The sequence below is a fragment of the Peromyscus maniculatus genome, chromosome 14 (assembly GCF_049852395.1).
Source record: "Peromyscus maniculatus bairdii isolate BWxNUB_F1_BW_parent chromosome 14, HU_Pman_BW_mat_3.1, whole genome shotgun sequence".
Classification (NCBI taxonomy): domain Eukaryota; kingdom Metazoa; phylum Chordata; class Mammalia; order Rodentia; family Cricetidae; genus Peromyscus; species Peromyscus maniculatus.
In genome coordinates this window covers 54,713,346-54,736,647 of record NC_134865.1, presented here as the reverse complement: position 1 = coordinate 54,736,647, position 23,302 = coordinate 54,713,346, and the positions used below count along the sequence as shown (strand labels likewise).

Genomic DNA, 23,302 nt, shown 5'->3' with positions numbered 1-23,302 from the left:
GTTCAATGAAAATTTAGTATCCTACTCAAGGTATCTAGTTAAAAGGCACTCAAGTTAGTCCAAAGAGAGGTCACAATCAGCTGGGCATAGTGGTACACACCTTTAATCCCATAATCCCACCACATGGGAGGTTGAGGCAGGTGGATCCAGGCTAGCCCGATCTACATAGCAAGTTCAAGCGCCAGAGTTACACAGTGAGACCTTGTCTCAGAAACAAGAGAGTAGGGTCACAATCAATATCAAGATTTTAAATTAGAGGTTATTATATAGAAATAATAATACTCAGTTATATTTAGTGAACAAAACACTGGATCAAAAACAGTGTCAAAATGACTTTCATCTATGATTTCTTTAGAAAAAATCTGGCTATTTAGAGAAAAAAGAGGCCATGAATTTGAAGGAGAGCAGGGATGGGTATGCAGAAGGGTTTGAGGGCGGGAAAGATGAGAAATGTAAATCTCAAAATTTCAAAATCTTGCTATTAAAATTAGTATGTGGCTTGCACTGTTTCCATTGGACAGTACTGATTCAGACAAAGGCTTAAAAGAAAAAGTTTCCTTTAAAATACACGGTGTGGCAGTTCATCGGCCACACTTCCAGTGCTATATAGTATGAAGTCCTTTGCACAAATCCAGTAGACAGCACGTGGGAAATGCTAGGGGTATTTCAAACAACTACAACAAATGTCTAATAAAACACAGAAAAGCCTGTAAGAGCATGCTTAGAAATGTTAGAGTAAAGGGCTTTTTTAATAGCAACAATTTTTAAAAAACAAACTTCTATTTATTATGAACACTCTGCTCTCGCCATGCCGAAAGAATACATAATTAGCAGTGTGAGTAATTAGCTAGCTGGTGACCAGATGGCATGGGTGAAGGCCAGCACCTAAGGAGGAGGTGCGGATGGCAACGGCAGGTGTCTAACCAACAAGCCCGGGAATGCCAGCACCACCAGTTACAGCATCATGTGAATTCAGCCCACTGCACACACAATGCAGAGATGAAACATGAACGTAACAGACTGCCCACTGTCCTCCAGAAGAAAGCAGAGCTAGGGGAGGGGGGCCCTGTGCACGGCCATCACCCGCCACCCCTCAGCCCCTGCGGCGCAAGGCCTACCTGTAACAGACACTCTCGGTGCAGGGGTTGTGAGCCCGGACAACGACAAACACGTGCTGAAAGTGAGAGCGGATGGTTTTCGGGCTGAACGGTTGTGCCCCAGGCTCTTGGAAAACTATCGTCACAATGTCATTTCCAATGTGCCGCTTCCTCAGGAGCTACAAGAAAACAAGCAAGCACCAAGCTAAGTGCCAGCACCTGGAGACCCCTCCACCATCCTGTACTGCAGGCATCTATCCCATCAGCATGTACCAGTGCAGGCCTTTTTGAGCCTGTCTTAGCATCCTCTCCAAGGAGGAACATGGAAATGAATATTCTAAAATCTGTATGAAGGATACAGCCATTCAAACAGAGCTAACTAATATCTGGCATGTCCAAATCCTCAGTTTCTATAGCAACAGCTGTGTTCCGTTTTCAGATAAGAAACTTGCCATTAGGAAAGATTTTTAGAGATGAGGAATGGCTGAAGTAATTACTACACAATCACATCATGGTCCTTTACAGAAAATGTGGTGAAGGGGTTTCCTGGTAGACAGTTTGTGTCCCAAGATGGGGACATAGAAATTAGTACTATTCCACAAATAGTAACAATTTAAGGGCAGGTTAGGTTTCAGGTTTGAACAGGTTCCTTAATTATAGAGAGCCCCTTTAGACCATCTTCTGATTCATGTTATACACACTCGGTCATGGCTGCCAAATTCAGGAACCTCAAGCCATTCTAGGGCCTTCTGAGTGGCTTCTAAGAGGGTGTGATTATCTCTGGGAGGTCTGTGCTTCTCATCCTTGCTCTATGGAACTTTCAAAGAGTAAAACAAGTAAACACGGTATCAACTAACTATGCTACACACAAACCTGAGCTCATGCAACTTACTTTTCTATTGAAATTCTCAGGGACATTAAAGCATGCAAATTAGATAAAACCAATAACTGTGCTGGGTGCCAGCTAGGGGATGCAGTCTTTTAGATTCAAGTTAGAAATATAGAGAGAAATGTACTTTAAAAAAATGTGTATTATTTTATTTTTGGTATGTGTGTTTTGCCTGCAAAGGTCAGCAGGGGGTGTTGGATGCCTTGGAACTGAAGTTACAGATCATTGGAAGCCACCAAGTAGGTGTTTGGAACTGAACCTGGATCCCCTGGCAGGGCAACAAGTTGCCGAGACAATTCTCAAGGCCTGGGAAGCACACTTTGAATGTAAAGAATTTGAAAGCATTCTGAACTGTCTTCCACTGAGGCAGTTTGCTTCATTTCTCAGCATCAAATACTATAAAAAGAAAGCCTGATTTGAATTGATTGCTATACAGAACATAGCAATCAAAGTTTATTAATACAGTGAGATCATGAATAAAAACAAACATCACCTCTCTATTTCTACACAGATGTCATTATCTCTTTTCTGCAAAATCATTCTTCAGTATGTCTTGATATATGGAATCCATGTTTTAATAAAGGACTCAAATCCATCTGCCTTATAGTAAATGTAAAAAATTGTATTTTCATGTTTAAATGCATGTTAACTATTTTGAAAAGATATGCTCTTTAAATATATTTCTAAGTAAAAAGTTATTTACATATAAGAAAACAAATTAATTAGCTATAGAATGAAAAATTCTTAGTATGTAGCAGTAAGATTACTTTCCCATTTTAATTTGGAATTGTAATATTTTTGCCTTTATTGATTCCCCAAATTAAACTATGTTTAAAGTTGTCCACTGAAATGTTAACTTACTCTACCCAGCACTTCAAAAACTAAACCTGGTACTGAATATGGTACCCTGACAAATCTCATGGTTTTCTTCAAAGTGACCAGATAGTACAGGTCTTTATCTCCTCAAAGATCATTCATTAATGTTCTGCTGATTAGTCAGAATGAGTTTACTTTCTCTCTTAGAACGGTGATTTCCACCTAGAAGTCTACACACTGTCCACAGGCTGATCAGAGCTCATCATCAGATGGGCTTACTGCAGAATTACGGCTGCTCATCGTTTTGTTTCTAGTTTCGAGTACTCTGGTACTCGGGAAAGTACTGTTACTTGGGCTTGTGACTGACCCCAAGCGGTGGCAAGCAGTGGGGTGGGAGGTAGCTGAGTGATGGGCTGGTATCTGGGAAGGACACTGATTCATTCTGCAGCGGGCCCTGCTCTCAGCACAGTGGAGAAAATAGGAAAATATCCACACCCCTGCAAAGTCAGAAGTGACACTGGACCAGTTTACAATAGGTACAGAAGGAGAGACTGTCTACTCTTGGCTTCCCAATTTCAGTCTGGCACCATTTAGTTTGAAACACTTTTCCAAACTGTAACTGCCATTATTGTCCAGACAACATTAGTTTCCATTTCCTCCATGGAAATCTGCAGCCCCTGTCTCTTCACTTCGCTTTCTCACAGTCTGGGGCTGGGGCTGTGCCCCTGACCTCTGCAAGACTTTGCACTTGGCATTACTGATGCTATTTCCTTGCCGTTTCCTGATGAAGGAGGGACATGGCTCTGGATCCCACTGACGCTTTCTCTGCCATTTCTCCCTGTTGTGTTCAATTCTCCTTGGACCCAGATGAAACATTAGTACTTCCCTGTTTTAAGCACTGCCCTCTGAGGAGAATCTTCATCCACTTGTGTAGATCCTCTGCAACCCTGCAGAGTCATCCAATCACCGTGATTTCAACTTCTCTTCAGAGTGCATGAGAAGCTCAATGCCCAGTGTGCAAAGCAAATGATTAATTCACAAAGCTGTCCAGCTGCCTGTGAACCCAGAACCTGCGTCTCTCCATTGGCTTGCAGCTCACCTGCTGTTCCCTGCTTCCATAAAGCACAAAGCTCCCCGCTGCTGTGACAGGTGCAACACTCAATTCCGCCCGCAGAGTCTGAAAAGCTGACGCTTAGGCTTCAGGGGGAATGCAGTAAGAGAAACACAGAGGACAGAGCATCTCTTCTTACCTGTTGCTTGTTGTTAGGTGTGTACGGCAGCATGGTGGAGACATGGAACATGATTTCGTAGTCTTTGTAGGTTGTGTACAGAGAGTGGGTTCCAGTGGAGTCAGCTACAGTTTAAGAAAAATAACACAGCTGATGAGATGACTACAAGGGCAGGAAAAGGGTTACTTCCGAGGACAGCATTGGAAAATGACATGGAAAGTAAAGAGCCTGCATAAGGCCGAGGGCAGGCAGTTCCTTCCACTCGTTTTTAAATACCCAGTTCTCTCCTGCGGTCCTAGGAAGTCTATAGACTGGATATTTTCTCGGAGTAGATGTTTTCTTAGAATATTTGTGAATCCAGAACTATTCTCAAACAAACAAACAAACAAACTGGGATAGGGGCATGACTCAGTGGATAAAGTGCTTGACCCACAAGAAGAGGATCCCCAGTGGTGGCCTGCTGTGTAGTTCTAGCACTCAGAATGAGGAGACAGGGATCACCAGAGCAAGTAGAATAGCAAGCTCTGGGGTCAATAAAAGACCCAGGCTCAATATATAAAGTGGAGAATGAGCAAGAAGGCCACCTCATGTCAACCACTGGCCTCCACACTCACACACATTTATGTTCAGGCATGCCTGCATTCATTCACGCATGTGTGTATGTATAAATATGCATGCAAAAAAGCTATTAAATAATTGAAAATATGATATTACCAGGAATGGTGGTGCACCCCTCTAATTCTTGTACTCAAGAGGCTGAGACAAGAGCATCATAAGCATCACAATGGCCACTGTGGGCTACACTGATATTGCAAAGAGGAGAAGTCATGACCATAAGAAATATCATTGTCAGGCTGGAGAGATGGCTCAGAGGTTAAGAGCACTGGCTGCTCTTCCAGAGGTCGCAAGTTCAATTCCCAGCAACCCTATGGTGGCTCACAACCATCTGTAATGATATCTGGTGCCCTCTTCTGGAATGCAGGCATACATGCAGGCAGAACACTGTACATATAATTAATAAATAAATAAATATTGTCAACAGATACAACATCAAATATCTGTTTTCTTTTGGAAATAAAGCCAGGCCACTGGTTGTTTATGTTTAAAACTGAGGGAAATGCTAAATTCAATCTAGGGTCAGTAAAAACAAACAAAAAATTTCCATTCGCCTTCATGGATATTGAGAATCAATTTCTTAATATTTTCAATTCAATCAAGAGCAGTAAGGGACTAACACTGATCAGCAAGGTTGCAGGAGTGCCCTCAAATTTTAAAGGGTTAAGAACATGCTGTACCCTAACTTCCCCTAAGAAAAAAACCACCTATAATGCCTAAATACAAATGATTTCCCAATCAGTGTGCCCACAAACACCTATAATCAGAGGGGGGGGGGGACAAAACAAATAAACAAACAAAAAACCCCAAAAACCAGCCAGCTGAAAGGGACTGCTGAGACTCAAAGGTCCTGGATTTATGAGTTGTCCAGAGAACCTGAGAGCATTTACTCTGAGTGAACTGACGCCACCAACCAGTTCTGAGGACTAAAAGACCTGATTGCCCTTTAGTGAGTGGTGCCTTTTGTGTTTTAGAGAATGACATAGCAAGACAAAGTCGCAGGCATGCATAAGAGGTGGCCGTTCTCAAAATCAGCAAGCATCAGTGGGGGAGCCACTTTGGAAGCAAAATCCCAGGCCACACTCAGCGATGATGCCCAGTGGGTACCAGACCTCAGAAAAGAGTCTGGGTCACTCTGATGCGGGAGTTCCCACTGCTCCAAGGTACTGCTCCAAGCAGACTAAGATGAGACTCAGGGACAGATTTAGAAACATGATCTAGAGCCCAGAGCTTTAGGCTGGAGCTTACTGGAGGATTTTCATTTTGAAGCTCATGAAAAATGCAAAGAAATAAGCTAGATATAGAACAAAGCAAAGATGACTTTTCAAAATTGCAAAATACATAACAACATGTAAGTACTCCAGAAAACAAAAACCTCCTAAATGTTAATGTGCACCACCACAAAAGACCATTGAGAAGTGTCCTTCTAAACTGTTCAAGGCTGGTCTTAATAAGAAGAACTTATCTATAGTTAGGAGCCTGCTATAAATAGCTCCAGATCAACTTGTTATAAATATCCCACAAGACTTTTGAGGTGAATATGGCAGCTCTGATGTGCTCTAGCCTGACTTTAAGCAAAATCAATGAACTAGAAAAAATACCGCCACTGACATTTACTAAATGCACTTGCCTTAGAGGCATGACTACCAGAAAACAAAAATTCTATGGATAACAATTTGCTCTTCTACTTTTAGCCATTTCTTTCTCTGAACACTCATTTTCTGTGATAGATGCTGCCTGATGAGCAATCCCACAGTTTGCTAATATTTTGAACAATCTGGAAATGGTTTCATGAGGTTAGAGATGAGAATAAGGTCAAACCAATGAGAACTTTCTTTCCAAGAAGAAAGCAACTCCCCAGTCTCGAGGTTACTATGAATACAATACAAGAACAAAGGAGAAGAGAAAAGAATGTTTGCAGACCTTCCAAGGCTACAATACTAAATGTTCTTACTATGCTTCTAGTGACTCAGAAACCATCCACATCTTAAGATGATGACCATCTTTGAAATGGTAACAGTGTTGTTTGTTAAAATCAGGTTGCAGATAACACATAGTGAGCAGCTGCTAAGGGAAAATGTGCCTGAGGAGGAGATCATGAAAGCCAATACTACTCCAGAGCATAGTGGGAAACCCACCCAGACATTACTCGGGCCATCGGTCAGTCAAATGACCCACCTCCGACTCACACCATCTGTGAGCTGCACACAGTCATGAACACTAGCACAGTCAACAATTGTGTCACAAAAAGGAAACCCTTTAAGCGAGTATAGTAGGAAACATCTATAATCCAGGAACTCAGAAGACGGAGAAAGGAGGTTCTCACGGCAGAGGACAGTTTTGACTACATGGAGAGATCTTGTCTCAAAATCTCAAATAAGACTTTCATTATTCAAAGCAGATGGTACTAAGATAGGGAATAACCAAGGGATGATAAGAGCAGAACGTTTGCTATACAAGACCATAACAAAGCAGTAAGGCACGGCCACACTTTGGGAAGGTGTGGAAGACAGCGGTAAACAGCAGCATTTCTCCTTGAAGGTGCTTTAAGTCTGTAGAAGTTTCAAGGTACAGCCAGTGTCACTGATCTCCTTGACTTCTGACGTAGCTCAGGCTTTTTAGTAGTCAGAGGCTTGGAGGATAAAGGGGTGTGTGAATCTGAGTGAGGAAAAAGTAACCACTCATTCCTACAACTTTTTCTTGAACACTTGCCTACTTGATTTTTGGAAACTGTCTAGCTTCAAATATCTGCTGAGGCTGGAGGTGTAGCTGAGTCAGAGAGTCTTGTCTGGCATGTGAAGCTCTGGGTTTGAGCCCCAGTACCCCGATATGTGAATAAAATGAATATCCATTCCTGTGATTTGAAAGAGAATGGCTCCCATAGACTCATGGGGTTGAATGCTTGTTCTTCTTTGGGAAGAATAAGGATGTGTTGGACCTGGTCATGATTCTTATCTAGTCTGGAATACCACACTAGTTAAGTAACTGTTTGTCTAAAATCTCTATGCTAGAGTCAAGAGTTCACATGCATGTATCCTTCCCTCAGGATCTGGAGATGCTGAAGTCAATGCTCAGAGGCACGCTGGGAACTGGGTATGCTCTTCTGGAGCAGTGGCGTGTTTCTGAGACAGGGCAAGTTTTGGACCCTGGGTTGAAATTCAATAAAGTGGTCATTTCTCTGTTGTTTGGTATTCTTACTGTTGTAAGGGCTAGGTGAAATAAAGTATGGGAAAATGCTAGCCCGTAAGATCCTCAGTAAATGTCTTGGTTGGAATTTAAATTTTAGGTCCAACAAAATGATTCAGCAGCTAAAAATACTTTACACATATTCCTGACAACCCCATTTCAATTCTTAGAACCCACATAAAAAAGTCCAGATGCAAGAGCACACATTTGTAATCCCAGGACTCCAGGCAAGGTGGGAGGTGGAGACAGGAGACCCACCTAGAGTACACAGCACAGCAGAACCAGGAAGAATGATCTTAACAAGATGGAAGAAGAGAAATGACTCCCTAAAATTGTCCTCTGACCTCCACAAAGGTACTGTCACTTATGCATATGTATTCTCTCTCCCCGCCCAAGACAGACAGACAGACAGACAGACAGACACACACACACACACACACACACACACAAACACACACATACACACACACACACGGTAATATTAAATTTAAATTTTGTTCAGTTAAGAGTTAAAAATGTAGTTACCTTAAAAAGCACACTTTTCTTTGTATAGTTTTCACTCAGTGTCTAAAACTCTGAATGGCTCTGTGTATACTTTATACCTTTCTCCATTAAAGCATATTCCCAATAAAGAAGGATTTTTTTGGTTTTTTTAAAAGATTTATTATTTTATTATGACTGTATTGCCTGCATGTAAGTATACCATGTATGTATCTGTGCCCCTGAAATGCAAGAGGGCATTGGATCTCCTGGAACTAGGGTTTCAGAGGTTGGGAGCTGCCATGTGGGTCCTGGGAACTGAACCAGGATCTTCAGGAAGAGCGGCCTATCCTTTTAACCACTGTGCTCTCTCTTCAGCCCCCAAGGTTCTATTCTCTTTATAAAGCCCGAGGAAGTCTAGTCTAAACCATCTCAGCTGCCCTTTAGACAGGTGAGATGCTCAGGGTGGCACAGGACACCGCAGAGTTAGAGGGCAGGCTCTGAGGAACACCTCACCATGGGTTTCAGAGTCCCTGTGTGCTGAATTGACAACCAAGCTTCAGTCAGGAAATAACTTCCCACATAATCATCCACGAGTACAGCTTAAAATGAGGATGGACTCCCGCTTTCAAATAAGCGGCGTGGTGGAAAGTTTTCTCTTTAGTGTGTGTGGAATTATCCAGAGGTTTTGCCAACCAAATCAGAGAACAAACAGGAGGCCAAAGGATTCACTGCTAAACATTTCTTCAGAGGGCTGCTCCAGCCAACAACATATTCATCTGAAGCCTCTTTGTTTGCTGAAAGTCTTTAATTCTGAGGTGAGAAAATGGATTTTGTATGATGAGTGTGAAAGAGAAGAAACGCTCCACTGTTTCCCCAGACTTTCCTGTCCTGACTCTCTTGGTTCACAGCAAAAAAAAAAAAAAAAAATCAAACCAGTTAACACATGAGGAGTAGACCTGTCTTACCAGACAACATGGGTGTGCAAAGTTCAAGGGCACCAAGGAGGGAAGGACAGAGACTGAAGGCCAAGCCCTGGGTTCGTGGCCATGCCTTCTCTGAACACTTTATTAACCAACCATACCACCTGTCAGGCAAATTTCCCTAATGCTTATTAGCTACCTAGCCATGGCATGTGAATGTATCCAAAGCCAATTTAGCTAGCAGTTTGCTAAGATGGCATGCATTCACAGAAAGACAGACAGGCAGGCAAACAGAATGAATGAGTATGAGAATGAATCTGGAACTTCTGTCTTAGCCATAATTCTCACTATAAGTTAGAAAATTTGAGAAAACATCTGAACCCAGTGGTTTCAAACATTCCCCAACAGACAGCAATAGATGGTTAATGGTCCCTGGGGGTGGGAGGTGGTAACAAAGAAGTAAGGTGCGCTCTATAATGTCCCCAATTCTCTACCCAGGTGGATTGTCAGGACAGTGGCACAGGACAGGCCTCTGAAGGGAAAGCTACTAGAAAGTGGAGTTCAGGAAGTCTGAGGAGATTGATACTCGCAGAGTGCCCAAGAGGAGGAAACCTCACAGCAGCTAGGCTGAGCGCCTGAACAAGGTGCCCTTGAGTACTGCATGTGCACAGGGTTACTTCCTGAAAGCTAAACAAGGAAAATAATTAGGGCAAGAGCTATCAGCTAATTACACACCAAGCAGTGTTCACAGTACAGAGTTGGAAGACACGTGAATTCCAAACAGACACACTGGAGACACCCTGTTCAACAGGATGGTAGTCGGGTCACAACACACCACGTCTCAGGAATACCACAGGCTACTATAGGTAGCAGTGGCCAAGCTTAAGCAAGACTCAGGAAAACCAAGTGGTCCCTTTGGGAAGTTCACTGACACCCACACAAAACCCAACACTTCAAGGACAACAAAATCTAGATGCTCGGTGACGACAGTCACAAAATGCAGCACTTCATAAATAACCAGCCAGGTGAAGCAGTAAGGTGCAACTCAAACCAGGAAAAATCTAGCAAGAGGAGGAAACCCAGAAAGACAGAAACAGAAGACTTTAACTGTCATAAAAATCGTTCAAAGATTTAAAGGACAAAGTGACCCTAATGAGGCTTGAAGAACGGAAGATATAAAAAAAAATTACCAAATGCAACTTCTGGTCCTGGTAATTACCATATTTTATCCGAAGTGTTACTGGGTCAAATTAATGTGGATTAAGACACTATAAAGAAAGAGAGGAAAAGAAAAGGGAGTTTGAAGATGTGCTAACAGGAATGATCAGAACTGGGGCACAACGCTGTGGGAAAACCAAACCAAGCCGGAAGCTCATCAGCTTTAGTACACTAGTGACACACACAGCCTGTGTGTGACTGAAACTCGAGAGGCCAACACACATAAAAACAACACACGCGATTTCAATTTGGGAAAAGCTGCAGGTCCACAGACTGGCCTGTGCTCTACTGCAGAAAAGAGTCTTGATGTTCTTTGGGGACAGGATCTTACACAGCGACGCTGGCCTCAAACTCCCTGCGTGGCCAAGGACAACACTGAACTTCTAACCTCCTGCCTCTACCTCCTGAGCTCCAGGACTACAGACACGTGCCACCATGGCATTTTTTTTCCTTCTAAAAATTATATTGAAAAAGTTTCTTAACATGATAGAAAAAGATGGCCGAGAGTATGAACGCACACAGAGTTGCATCCCGTCTCTAGGTGTATCACAGCCGGTAAGGGGCTGCTCAACATGCCGACGGTCGACTTGGGGCTAATTCCTCTTTAATATGGGCTTAAATATGAGGCCTACGCCCTGCTGACCTGTAATACAAGAGCTAATTCTGTACACTCTTTGGAGCTTCTGAATGAAACACTTTCTGACCCTCATTCACTTTAGGAAACATGGAGCTCTGCCATGGTCTGGGTGTGGTTTGAATGTGGCCGCTCCCCAATATGGCAGCAGTAAGAGGCTGCAGAGCCTTTTAAAGGTGGATCCAGCAGGTTGTAGGTCACTGTGAGCAAGTACTCAGGACAGTACTTGTGGGCTGCTGTAACAAGATGGAGACCAACCCCTCCCAGCTGCCTGGTTTCCTGCCTTCGGTGTGCCCTCTTCCACCTGTGCCTGTGAGGCACTGTGAGGCTTTCACAAGAGCCCAGCAAATGTCAGCACCATGGTCTCATACCTCCAGAGCTAAGCCAACCATTTTTTTTTTTTTTTACAAATTACCTAGTCTTGGGTATTTTGACAAAGCAAAGACATAAACCACTTCTGGACCCTCCTGAGTGAGAACACTTTTGTGGACTGTATTACATAAACTGTACAATCAGAGGCAGTCTGCCAATCCAGGCCCACCTTCCTCTAGTTAGGATTTGGGGCCAAATACACACCAAGTGCTTATCTCAGTGGTTCGACTGCTCTGTTAGCTACCACAGTGCATGCCTGTCACTTCAGAGACGCCTTTATCACATCATCCCACATCATGAAGTGGTGGCTAGAAACGGGCAGATCAATGAACAGCACACAATCTTACGGGCTCCAGTCTGACCATACATTTTCAGAAGCAGAGCACTTATTTCAAGAGTTCTCTATGGTGACGATCTGTAGAACTGGACAAATTGTGACATGCATGATTCCTGGGAGGGAGAGACTAGAATATCTGGACAAAAAGAGCTGAAAGGGTACCAAACGATTAAAGAGCTTGCGCAGCTGTAAGCAGGGCCGAACATTAACACAATATTTAAGAGGCAAGGCTATTTATGGCTTTTCATATTCTCCTGCACGTCGTCTCCAAGCTGGCAACAGTAAAACTATGGCAACAGGAAATCCTCCCTGCAGTGGAGTTTATGAATGCTTTTCTGTTTTCATGAGTCAATGCCTTATTTAATTTCCTGTACAGAAAACCAGAGAGATTGCTACAGACTGCAAAACATACGTACTAATCCAAGACCATCGAAAGAAAAACAGGCCACCACAGGTGTCTAAGGACAGTTTCTGGGACCAAGCTTCAATGAGTCTCCACACAGGGGTGCAGCAGAAGCCAACACACTGCCAGCCACCCAAGCCACCACTTGGGCGCTTAACTATCCTCCTGTGGGCTTTGGGGGGATGGGGTAGACAGCCTCGCAGGTCTCATCCTGGGCCTTTAACCAACACACTAAGCCAAACTGACAAGCCTAATTTCGTAGGGATTCCCATAATAAACAAGCACAATGGACACTATCTGGGGGAGGAAGAAACCAGTAAGGACAAGGAAGAAGAGACAGGAAATGGAGGAAATACAAGCGAGGTACAATGGGATACAGCATGAAAGCGGCACAGTAACATCTAAGATAAACTGAGGCTGGAGAGATGGCTCACTGGTCAAGTTCTTGCCACGAGGGCCTGAGTTTGACTCCACAGAAGCCATATTGATAAAGCTGAATGTGCTGGCACAAGCTTGTGATGAGAACTGAGGAGGCGGAGCCAGGCCAATCCCTGGGGCTCACTGCCCAGCCAGTCTAGTTTACATGTGAACTGCAGGTCAATGAGATCCTGTCTCAAAACACAGGATGGATGCCTCCTGAGGAAGATCCATGGTTGACCAATGGCATCTACATGCAACACACATGTGCAAATACATGCATCACCCCCTTAAAATAACCGCAGAAACAAAAACAAAGCAACATAAACAAAGAACTCCCAGAGATTAAAGAATACGGATGGGGGTGGCAAGATGGCCAGAGGGTAGAGATGCTTGCCATACAAGCCTGGTGACCTGAGTTTGAACCCACATAAAGGTAGAAGGAAGATGGGTGTAATGATACAAGCATTGAGGAGGCAGAAAAGTCTTTGTGAGTTCCAGGTCAGCCTGGCCTACATAGTGAGTTCCAGGTCAGCCTGGTCTACATAGTGAGTTCCAGGTCAGCCTGGTCTACATAGTGAGTTCCAGGTCAGCCAAAGATACATAATGAGTTGCTGACTAAACAAGAGAGAGAGAAAATAGACTCCACATAGACCATGCACAAACACATGTACACACAATAGTATTAAGAAAGACTAAAAATAAACAAGAAAGCTATGTAAAGGTTGGCTATGCAGAAGAGTACAAAGGTTATATAACAAACCAATAAAAGCAAAGATGACCAGGTCTTACAATCAGATTACGTTTCCAGACCTTGAAATCTCTGTAGCTGTGCCCCTTCTGTGTCCGTGCCTGACCCATCCACAGCTCTATGGCAGCAATGCATCTGAGTCCCATCCCAGCCATTCGGGTCATGGTCTCTGAGAGTCCTAGCGCTCCGTCTCCCAGCCCGTCTCCCTCCCTCACCAGCAGCTTTCTGCAGGAAGTGGCAGCGCTGTTGACAGATGATTTAGTAGCTGCACATCAGCAGGGCAAGGGAAATCAAGCCCAGCGGGAAGGTGTAAGGATGTCTTACTTTTGGTGTCAAGCTGTGCACGATACTTCTCAAAGCCTTTTAGCCGAACTCGTTCTCCCAGAAGCTGAAGGAACTCCTCAAAGGCTGGACCCGCAGACTCGTTATTGTACATCTCTTCTTCGGTGCTCTGGCCTGCTTTGCAGTACATGATGCCCACTTTCTGCTGGTAGTTCAGCTGTGGAGACAGGGCACACAGGGACATTAAGGAGCGACCAGCATACTCTACCCTCCAGTGCTAACAAGTCCTGCAGGGCACATGCCCGGCACACAGCTAGCACCCTTCTCAGGAAACCATTTGAATTCTTCTGTCCGAGATCCAAAAACCACAGTGGAACAAACCTCTAACCCTCCTGAGCTAAAAGAGAAGGACAAAGAAGTGAAGTGGAATTCTTGCATGTCAATACAGCATCAGACCAGATGGCGGGGTTTTAGGAAACTTCTCTTCAGATTTACAAACTATGAAAGGTTGATGAACAGCCTGACCCAAACTGCCAATCAATCCTGAATGATCTTTCCCTTTACAAATCTGAGGCCTTTGTACATTTAAAAGCAGAGGTCTATTTATCAAAAGGTACTTTAAAATAAATGGTATTGAACTAAAAGGGCCATTAATAAACTTGGAATTTAAGAATTTGAGCAGACTTGTACCAGCACCATTTGAACAGTGCATTAAACTGTGATCCTAATGTAGAGCTTGGGTAGAGTCCAGCGTCACCAGCACACAGCTAGAGAAACTTCTCTTCCAAACTGTGCTCAAAGGCAAGAGCCTGAGAGGGATTCTGGGGGGACTTCTCCAGGGCAGATCAGCTGGGGACAAACACTCCTTTCCTACTGCACTCAGAGTGAAGCAGTCCCGAGTTTCAAATATGAACTAACAGTAATCAAGACACCTTTTCATCACTGAAAAGCTTGGTCATCCTACAAACAACTTTCAAAAAGATATGAACTCTCAATAAGAAGTAAGTTTGTGCCGGGTGGTTGTGGCACACGCCTTTAATCCCAGCACTTGGGAGGCAGAGCCAGGCAGATCTCTGAGTTCGGGGCCAGCTTGGTCTACAAAGCGAGTTCCAGGAAAGGCGCAAAGCTACACAGAGAAACCCTGTCTCGAGAAACAAAACAAAACAAAACAGAAGCAAGTTTGCAACTTAAAAATGTAGGCGCTGAGATCCAGTGTGGCCAGTGCTGAGCTCTTAACCCTCTTCCATAGGGTGCTGCAGCCACCAATCTGAGAACGTTATCTAAGAACAACAGGAGAGCTGAGGCTGTCACTTGGTGCAGTGTGTTTGCGGAGCGTTCACTGGATTCCGACCGAGCACAGCATAAAGGCTGGCCCCACATTCCTGAGGTCAAACAGCCCTCCTACTTCTGCCTCCTGAGCTGCTGTGACTCCAGGTGCAGCCCCGGTGCCTGGTAAGGTGAAGTGTCAGCAACCAGCACGTACCGAATACCTGCTACCTGCCAAATACCACATACAACACCCAACGCAAACTTATCATCCGGTCTCCACAGCAGCTTACCAGCTTGATCTTGATCTTACTCATCTGACAGAAAAGGGAATGGAAGGAAAGGAAGTTGTGCAATGAGGAGTTTTTCGCCTCCCCTTTGTTAAAAACAAACAAACAAAACAAAACCAAACAAAAAACAGGGTCTCTCTGTGTAGCCCAGGCTGGCCTGGAACTCCCTATGTAAACCAGGCTGGCCTTGATCTTGCAAGAGACCAGCCCTCTACCTCCCAAGTGCTGAGGTTAAAGGGGTGTGCCTCTAAGCCTGCCTGTTTTATTCTGTATCTGACATTCAACACATGGGTCCAAAGCCATTTATTTGTAATTCTCAAGCTGAAAAATAAATCAATTTAAGCAAACACACTTGGCAGCAAAAACTGATAAAGGACTGACATCCTAACTTTTAATTTATTCTTCTCGGCATGAATATTCATATATCCCCTGCATAAATATTCATGTGCTTGACTGTGGGATGCTATCCCTTATCACACTGGGAATATTAGCACGTTGTGCATAAATTTTATCATCCTTCGACAATCTGAAAATCTCTCAATTCTGAAAACATATTCAGACCCTGCCATTTGAGGACTTGGGCCTTTATCAACATTCGGAATCACACGGTTCATAAAGAAATCCTTTGCTTGCTTCTCCTTTCACCCTGCTTTGGTGAGAGAGTTCAACAGTCCCAGACACAGGCTCAACTGCCCAGGAGCACTCTGCTCACCGGTCCCTACACTTACGGTGACAAAGTAAAGCCACAGGCATGAGCCTTGCAAGTAGACAAACTACTACTGGACTGGGGGGGGAAATAGCATTTAACATGGCAGTATCCTTACTTCACTTTAATTGGTAACAGGCATACATGTGGTTGGCTGGTTTGTTTTGTATATCACACTTAGGGAGAAAAAGCAAACAAAATATCGAAGTAAAATCACTGACATTTCAAGCTCTATCTCTACTCAGCTGGCTGCTCCAATTGTCCGAATGTGGCTAATGCTAGGAGGGGAACCCCCAAGAGGAGAGGTCTCATCCTGGCTTTAGAACTGAGCCCTAATAGGTCTTTGAGAGTAAGTCCAGAATGGCAGGCTCTCTGTCCATTACAAAGGTAGTCTTTATCACAGCCAGCTCCCAGGACTGGGTTTGAGTGGCAGCATCTCCTCCCTGCAGGGAGAACCATCAGAGATAGTGATCTGGAGACAGGAGGGAGCTTTGAGTTCCCCTGTCTGGCTGTGCCTCAGAGATCAGCCTGCACAGGCCACAAATACAAAACAGAAGTCAGCCTGCTCAGTGGGAAACATTTTATCAGTCCGGGTTTGTAGGTGATTTTAAAGAACTTCTTACAGGCCTACAGTTTCACTGAAAATTCAACAGGATTCATTTATCATGTTAAAAAGCATCCACTGCCGAGTAAGATAAGTTAGGCATCTGAAAGCACCAGCCAGCCAGACTCCAGGAAAGGACACAATGTGCCCTTCTACACAGTCACTGGATACTGGGGTCAGTTCCCCCCAGAGACAACCAGCTGGTTTCGGGTTTCGCTGGTTTGAAAGGAACAGTGCTTTCTAAGAGGATTAGGAAATCTGCTAGATTGTCACATTTTCTTCAGTTTAAAACTGTGCCACATGCCACCTGCTCTGTTCTCCTAAACTGTCAATGACTATAAACTTGATTTCTGCTCCAATTAAATCAAATGTAGGTGGCGTTCTCTGAACTCAAGACTCCTCAAATCCTTCGCTAGTGACCACGTTTCCTGCTGGCATTTGAGGCACTGTGCAGGGGTTACGCAAGTGTAACACAAACATGTCCAGAGAAGGGGCAGGGGCCAGTGACACCTGGGTCAGGGTCAATGGCTTGAGCACCATGGGACTGTTAGCAGTGTTCAATGGAATAGATCTCTGTCTTCTTTGAGAGGCAAAAATATATCTGTGTGGGCTATGAATGGGAATATAGAATATTTAAATATAAAATGCAAAACAGTAACAATGAACTGAGAATTACCCTGGAAACAGGGTGGTTCTATGCAGTGTAAATTTTGTTGGTGAGTATGACTGGGCTTTTCAGTAATGGAATACAGTCCTGTATCTCAGACACGGTACTCCTCTGGGGCCCTGATCCAAGTGTCTGGTCACACAGCAAATGTCTGGGGTTTTTTTTTTGTTTGTTTTGTTTGTTTCCTTGTTTGTTTGTATTTTGAGACAAGGATACTATCTAGTGCTAGCCAAGAATTCACTCTGTAGACCAGTCTGGCCTCATACTCAAAGAGGTTCCACCTGCGTGTCTCCTGAGTGTTGAGATTACAGGTGTGCACTAGCAGGCCTGACAGTAGGCATCGATGTCTATAAAAATTCATGTTGGTCAGTCCAACGGGACAAAAGCTGAATCTCAGCAAAGTGAAGCCATTTTCAACCTGTATCAGAGGTGATGGGTGCACCCATTGATCCGAACCAACAGTACCAATCTGGTTCCTTTCACACAGCACCAACAGACAGATACAATGTTAGCATTCTTGAATTTTGATATAGGGATGCTCAATTAGCAGTCTACTGAACTATTCCAATATCCAAAACGACTCCACTCTCTGAAAGGGTTTGTTTCTAGGCACTGTGGTGAAGCAGAACAACCCTACTCACAAATTCCTGCAATCCTGGGAAGAGGGCAGAGCCAGCCAAGCTCAGGACCAGCTGACTCCACCTCAGTACTAAGGTCCTCGGGCACATCTTAGGGAGTCTTCTGTTTCAGGAACACTGGGTGACCAGCCCTACAGTGAATGACAACCTTGTCTGTATAAACCTTTAGGATTAACTGTCCAATCTAGATGTTTATGAAGTGTGAAATATTAAAAAGATCTTTCACTGTGCCACTGTTCTTAAAGCATGGGACATGAATTCTCCAGGGTCTCTAGACTCTTGTCTTCCAGTCATCTCCCTGAGAGCCAATGCCCACATCACATCAGTGGCACCAAACCCTACCAGTACTCAGGGTATACAGCAAATGTTGGGAGAGTTAACAAGAAGAACCAGCTGCTTTATCCACCCAAGACTGTGGATGACAGACAGGCCCTCTCTCTGAGGACAAAGAGAACCACTGTTGGACAGGGGGCGTCCCAGCAGCATTCCTGTCCTCCATGTGCCTTCACAGAAATGTACGTAAGCCTTAAAGAGACCACTGAAGTACCCAGTGTCTGATGCCACCCTGTGGAAAACAAGATCCACAGAGTCGTGAGTCCAACCTACCTGTTCCCTCCAGCAGTGACCCCCACGTGCAGGGAGGATATTCAAACATCTTCTGTTAATGGCTTTTTTTTTTTTTTAATCTATAAAATCTTTGAGAAGTTTTGTTTGTGCTTATCAGGACTCAAAAGTGTTAGGCTTCTTCCCATTCCAAACTGGGAATCAGAAAGAAAAGCCACAACCTTCTTCACTGTGCCATTCACAGACCTCAAGATCCTCAGCCAGTCTACCTCCTGAGCCTTGGCCGGTTTCATTATATGTTAGGTCCAGGATTGTTGGCTGGAATGAGCGGAAAGAGTGGGAGGCATTCTTCCGTCTTTTCAGAAGCAAGAACTTGTTTTTAAAATGTTCTTCCATTGAGTTCCCTGGTTAGCTGGGGGGGGGGGGGTAGTTAATGGGGGCTGGTCGGTGTACAGGGAGCTCCTCTGCCTGCTGGGAACAGGAATTCACAGACAGAATTCTGTTCACTTTGGTTTGGTCTCCATAAACATGACTCTCTCAACCTCTTCCTAAAGATGAGTCTCTTTATTGTCTTCCAACAAGAATGGCAGAGACTGGGAAAACATCAGTACTGGAAACTTTTAAATGCTGGTTTGAAATTATGTCCTCATTGGGAATACAAACAAAAATCCAGTGCAAAAGAAATAAAGGGAACGAAGGAGGAAGGGAGGGAGGGAGGGAGGGAGGAAAAACATGGATGTTGGGTAGGGAAGTTTTTTTTGGCAGATATTTTCAAAATTATGTACACTTGCACAGATTATGTGCTAATCTATTTTTATCTTTGGCATAATGCAAATAAAATATTCCATACACATAATCTAATTTTATTCTAAGATATATTGTGAAAAAGTTCTCCAAAAATAAAAAGATTTATCTGATGGTATTAAACTGATAATAAATATATCTAACTTGACACTGAGATGAATTTCAATTACACAGGGAAAAGTCTTCATTAAAGCACATTCTGTGAAAGACTGAGATCAACTACATGGATCATAAAAAGAGAAACTGAAATTATTAATTCATCAATGGTAGAGCACACAATAGAGTATTAACCAGAGTATAAATGACTAGACCTTTGCACACAGAAAGGTCCATAAAACATACTAGGTAAGCAGGAAGTGTCCAAGGAAATGGGAAATAAAACTCCACGTGTAAAATCTAAGAAATTTAAATTCTAGGGATGTCACTATTCTGTCAAAGTGTCATTCACAGAAAATTGGTTTTAGACAGAATGCTTCCCCTATGGGTCATTTTTTCAAAACAGGCTGCCTGAATACAGAGGACAGTGGCCGGTCAAACTCATTTAGCCTCACAATACAATCATGCACTGTGGCAGTGAACAGGCCAAGTCAGCAGAGTTCCATTCACAGCCTATCAAAGGACCAGCCTATCCACTATGAAAAAAAAGCACCGTCCTTTTCCAGACAGCCGTTCTTAGCATGTGCTGCAGGTGTACAGTAAAATGACTACACTTCTTCCTTACCTTCTACAATCTGAAAAGCAACTGTTTTCAAAATTGAGAAACAACACATTCTCATGTGGAGTTATTTTTAATGAACAACTTTTAAAATGGATGCTCATTAGGCAAAATCACAACTGGGTATATGTGACTTGACATTCCTAATGAAAGCAGGCCTGTTGATTCCTTCTACCACTAACTAGCAAGCGTGGCTCTGACATTTGTAAGTCAGTCCTATTCTATTTTCTTTGGGCTTAACACATTACACTTCACACTGGCTACTGAAGCCTCATCAGTGAGACTCAGATTCATCATTCCAGGCTCTTCCCCACTCAAGAGAAGGGGTAGAATGGGGCATACAGTATAGGGGTCAGGAATGTGGGCTATGAAGTCTGTAAGCCTGGATAATTCATGTAAATTATTTCTCACAGTACCTGGCTCTGTCAGTGCTCATCAAAGCTCTCTATTTTTACTCCCCCTGTGCTGGAACACATTTGAGCTTTACCCAGCAGGTCTGCATAGAGAGGATGATTGGATCACGGGCCTGAGTGCAGGTGTCTGAGATGGTCTGCACTTAGCTGTGCTGGGGGGGGGGGTGTCTTTTGCTCCACCTCTTGGCATTCCTTTAAATACCTTAGGGCAGAGACAGTCAGAAATGATGGATTAGGATGCAGGTGCTTCTGAGTCTATCTTATATTTTCTATCTGCTTCTCTCCCCCCTCTATCCTTTAACTAATATTTCCTGCTGCTCCTACTCAAGAGTACTCTGGGGGAAGTGTGGGGGTGAGGGATGGCCCCCTGACCCCTGCATGTGTTTCACACTCCTGTTCAGTGGGCCAGCTTGCTGCTTGACGAACACACTGAGCCTCCCCCCCACCCCACCCCACCCCCCACCACCACCTTGTTCCTACTGAGTTGGGTCTGGAACATCAGATCACTTACTCAGCCTACTGCAAGCCTCTTCCCCTTCAAGAGGCACCTTGTTCTGATCCACATCTCTCTTTGTCTGCAGGTGTATGTTAAGCTTGACCTCTGTTACAGCAATGTGTGACCCTGCATCTTCATGGGCATGGGCTGTGTACTAGCCTATCCATACTAGTACTAGTTTTCCATAGTCCTTAGCAATCCCCAAAGAGTGGTATGTGGGCTGCACCTGTTGCTCTCACTTGTAGAAGCACAGTATTTTATTTTTAATAGGAGTGTTCTCATAGGAGGTTTGCAGAGATTAAATGAGATAATGCATGTAAAAGGTGACTAACATGCGGTCATTTTAGAGCCATCAGTAACAGCTAAGATTCCCTGACTCTTGCTCAAGTGCCCAGTGTCGTACTGAGTGTTAGACATTTCTCAACTCCTGCAAGCAGGTCATGACACAATCTCTCATTCCGCATGCACAAAACAGATGGGTTATAGGCAGTTTTCAATGACTGTTGAAGATAAGATTCTGACATAATTTAAAAGTACCTGAAGTGAGCCGGGCGGTGGTGGCGCACGCCTTTAGTCCCAGCACTCGGGAGGCAGAGGCAGGCGGATCTCTGTGAGTTCGAGGCCAGCCTGGTCTCCAAAGCGAGTTCCAGGAAAGGCACAAAGCTACACAGAGAAACCCTGTCTCGAAAAACCAAAAAAAAAAAAAAAAGTACCTGAAGTGGCCGTACAACTTAAAAGTTCATGGAATACATAGTGAAATTCCTAGCATTTTACATTCAGGACAAGAAAAAATAAAGGCAAACTCGCAAGCAATTTTTAGAAAGGCCATATTATGCAGATCTGTAGCCAGTGCCCAGCCTCAGCAAGGGCTGAGAGGGCAGGAAATGCCCCAAGTTTCTGGGGCCTCAGTTGCCTTGAACATACAACAGGCCAATGATCGGAAGGAACAGCTCTGGACACTGTGAGAACAGAATCAGATAATGCCAGGAAAGCGATCAGAACGTAGTAAGAGTGCAACGCACACCTATGTGGTCTGCTTCACCCCACAGATGCTCTCGATTAGGTAACAGAGACCTGACAGTAAGGCAGATAAACGAAATCCACAAGTTCAAACAAATTTTCTGAGCCCCAATAAACAGCAGGCAGTTTGAAACCTTGCCAACTGAGTTATGGCTTCTCATTTCACATAACAACAGAATTAAAGTGACCATTCAAAAGGAGTAAATAAAAACCCCCAAAAATACAGCAAGGGGAATGGGAACGCCGGCTAAGCCACAGAGCATACATTCATGTCTCAAAAGGAGTTTCTTCAGGAGTCAAAATGCCTCCTTCCATTCCTGAATGCATGACTCTACCAGCCAAATACAAGTGACTAGAGGTCTGTGCAGCATTTTGTTGTATACCTCACAAAAACAAGTTTTCCTTAGTTCCTTTTTGCTTTATGTACTTGAAAAGACAGAATCAAGCACAAATGATTTGAAAGACAAAACACAATATAGTGAACAAGTGTTTTCTTTTTCCAGGCGTATTTATATTAGCAGTTTAATAAGGGCAGAAAAGATAATACAGTGAGATTTAAATGATTCTTTTGGTAAGTCCAGTCTCCTGGTATCACACTGAGAGTCTAATACAGGGGTACAGAAAGCCTGAATTACAGTGACAGATGGGACAGAAGTGCTGTGCAATGGTTAGTGTGCTGTGCGCTGCACTTGCCTTTTGTTGGTTTGGCTGGTTTGGGTTTTTGGTTTTTCAAGACAGGGTTTCTCTGCATAGCCTTGCCTGTCCTGGAACTCACTCTGTAGACCAGGCTGGCCTGGAACTCACAGAGATCCGCCTGCCTCTGCCTCTACCTCCCGAGAGCTGGCATTAAAGGCATGTGCTATCACCGCCGAGTGAATTTCTTTTTAAAGTACGTATCTCTAAAGGCACCTAAAGAATCAACTTCTCCAAGTGGCTCCCAGGCATTCACGACTGCCTTGTGAAGGGTGCACCAGCAAGACCCCAGGCTGGAAGGCTATGCAGAGGACAAACAAGACAGAACCAGAGTGGGAGAGTGAAGAACAGCTGGGCACTCACCACACAGAACACCATGCTTGAATTGCTAGATTCCACCGTCTGTCGAAAATGGCTGCCTAACGGTAAAACCCTACTTTATAGGATAACACATTTAAGACACCTTTTCCAGAATAAAACCAGGGAGATCCACTGATGGCCATATTATAATGTTTAACTAAAGAAAACAATTACCATATATTATAATTAATAATTTATGAAGGAGGAAATATTTTAGTAACCAAGAAAAGGAAAGTGGTAATTACAGAATAATGGACAATTCTGTGAATTAAATAAATGTAACTGAGTTAAACTCATTATGGCATTCCTATTACGCTTCCTGTGCTGGAGGGACCATGAAATGCTCACGGCAGAGCAGCACCATCTGTGGCCCGACACGCCGCAATCATGATGAGGACACAGAATGTGCCAGACGTC

At 43.9% G+C, this 23,302-nt stretch overlaps 1 protein-coding gene across 18 annotated transcripts in view; it reads right to left on the bottom strand.

Annotated features, from left to right (window-relative positions):
* Positions 1 to 23,302, bottom strand: part of Sipa1l1 (signal induced proliferation associated 1 like 1) — a 309,410-nt gene that overhangs the window by 64,888 nt on the left and 221,220 nt on the right. For all 18 annotated transcript variants that reach the window (XM_076550988.1, XM_006973074.4, XM_076550983.1 and 15 more), the window contains 3 exons: positions 13,692 to 13,866; positions 4,053 to 4,156; positions 1,119 to 1,276 (listed from right to left, as the gene is read on the bottom strand). In XM_076550988.1, coding sequence (XP_076407103.1) covers positions 1,119 to 1,276; positions 4,053 to 4,156; positions 13,692 to 13,866 — 437 coding nt within the window. The remainder of the gene's footprint in view (positions 1 to 1,118; positions 1,277 to 4,052; positions 4,157 to 13,691; positions 13,867 to 23,302) is intronic.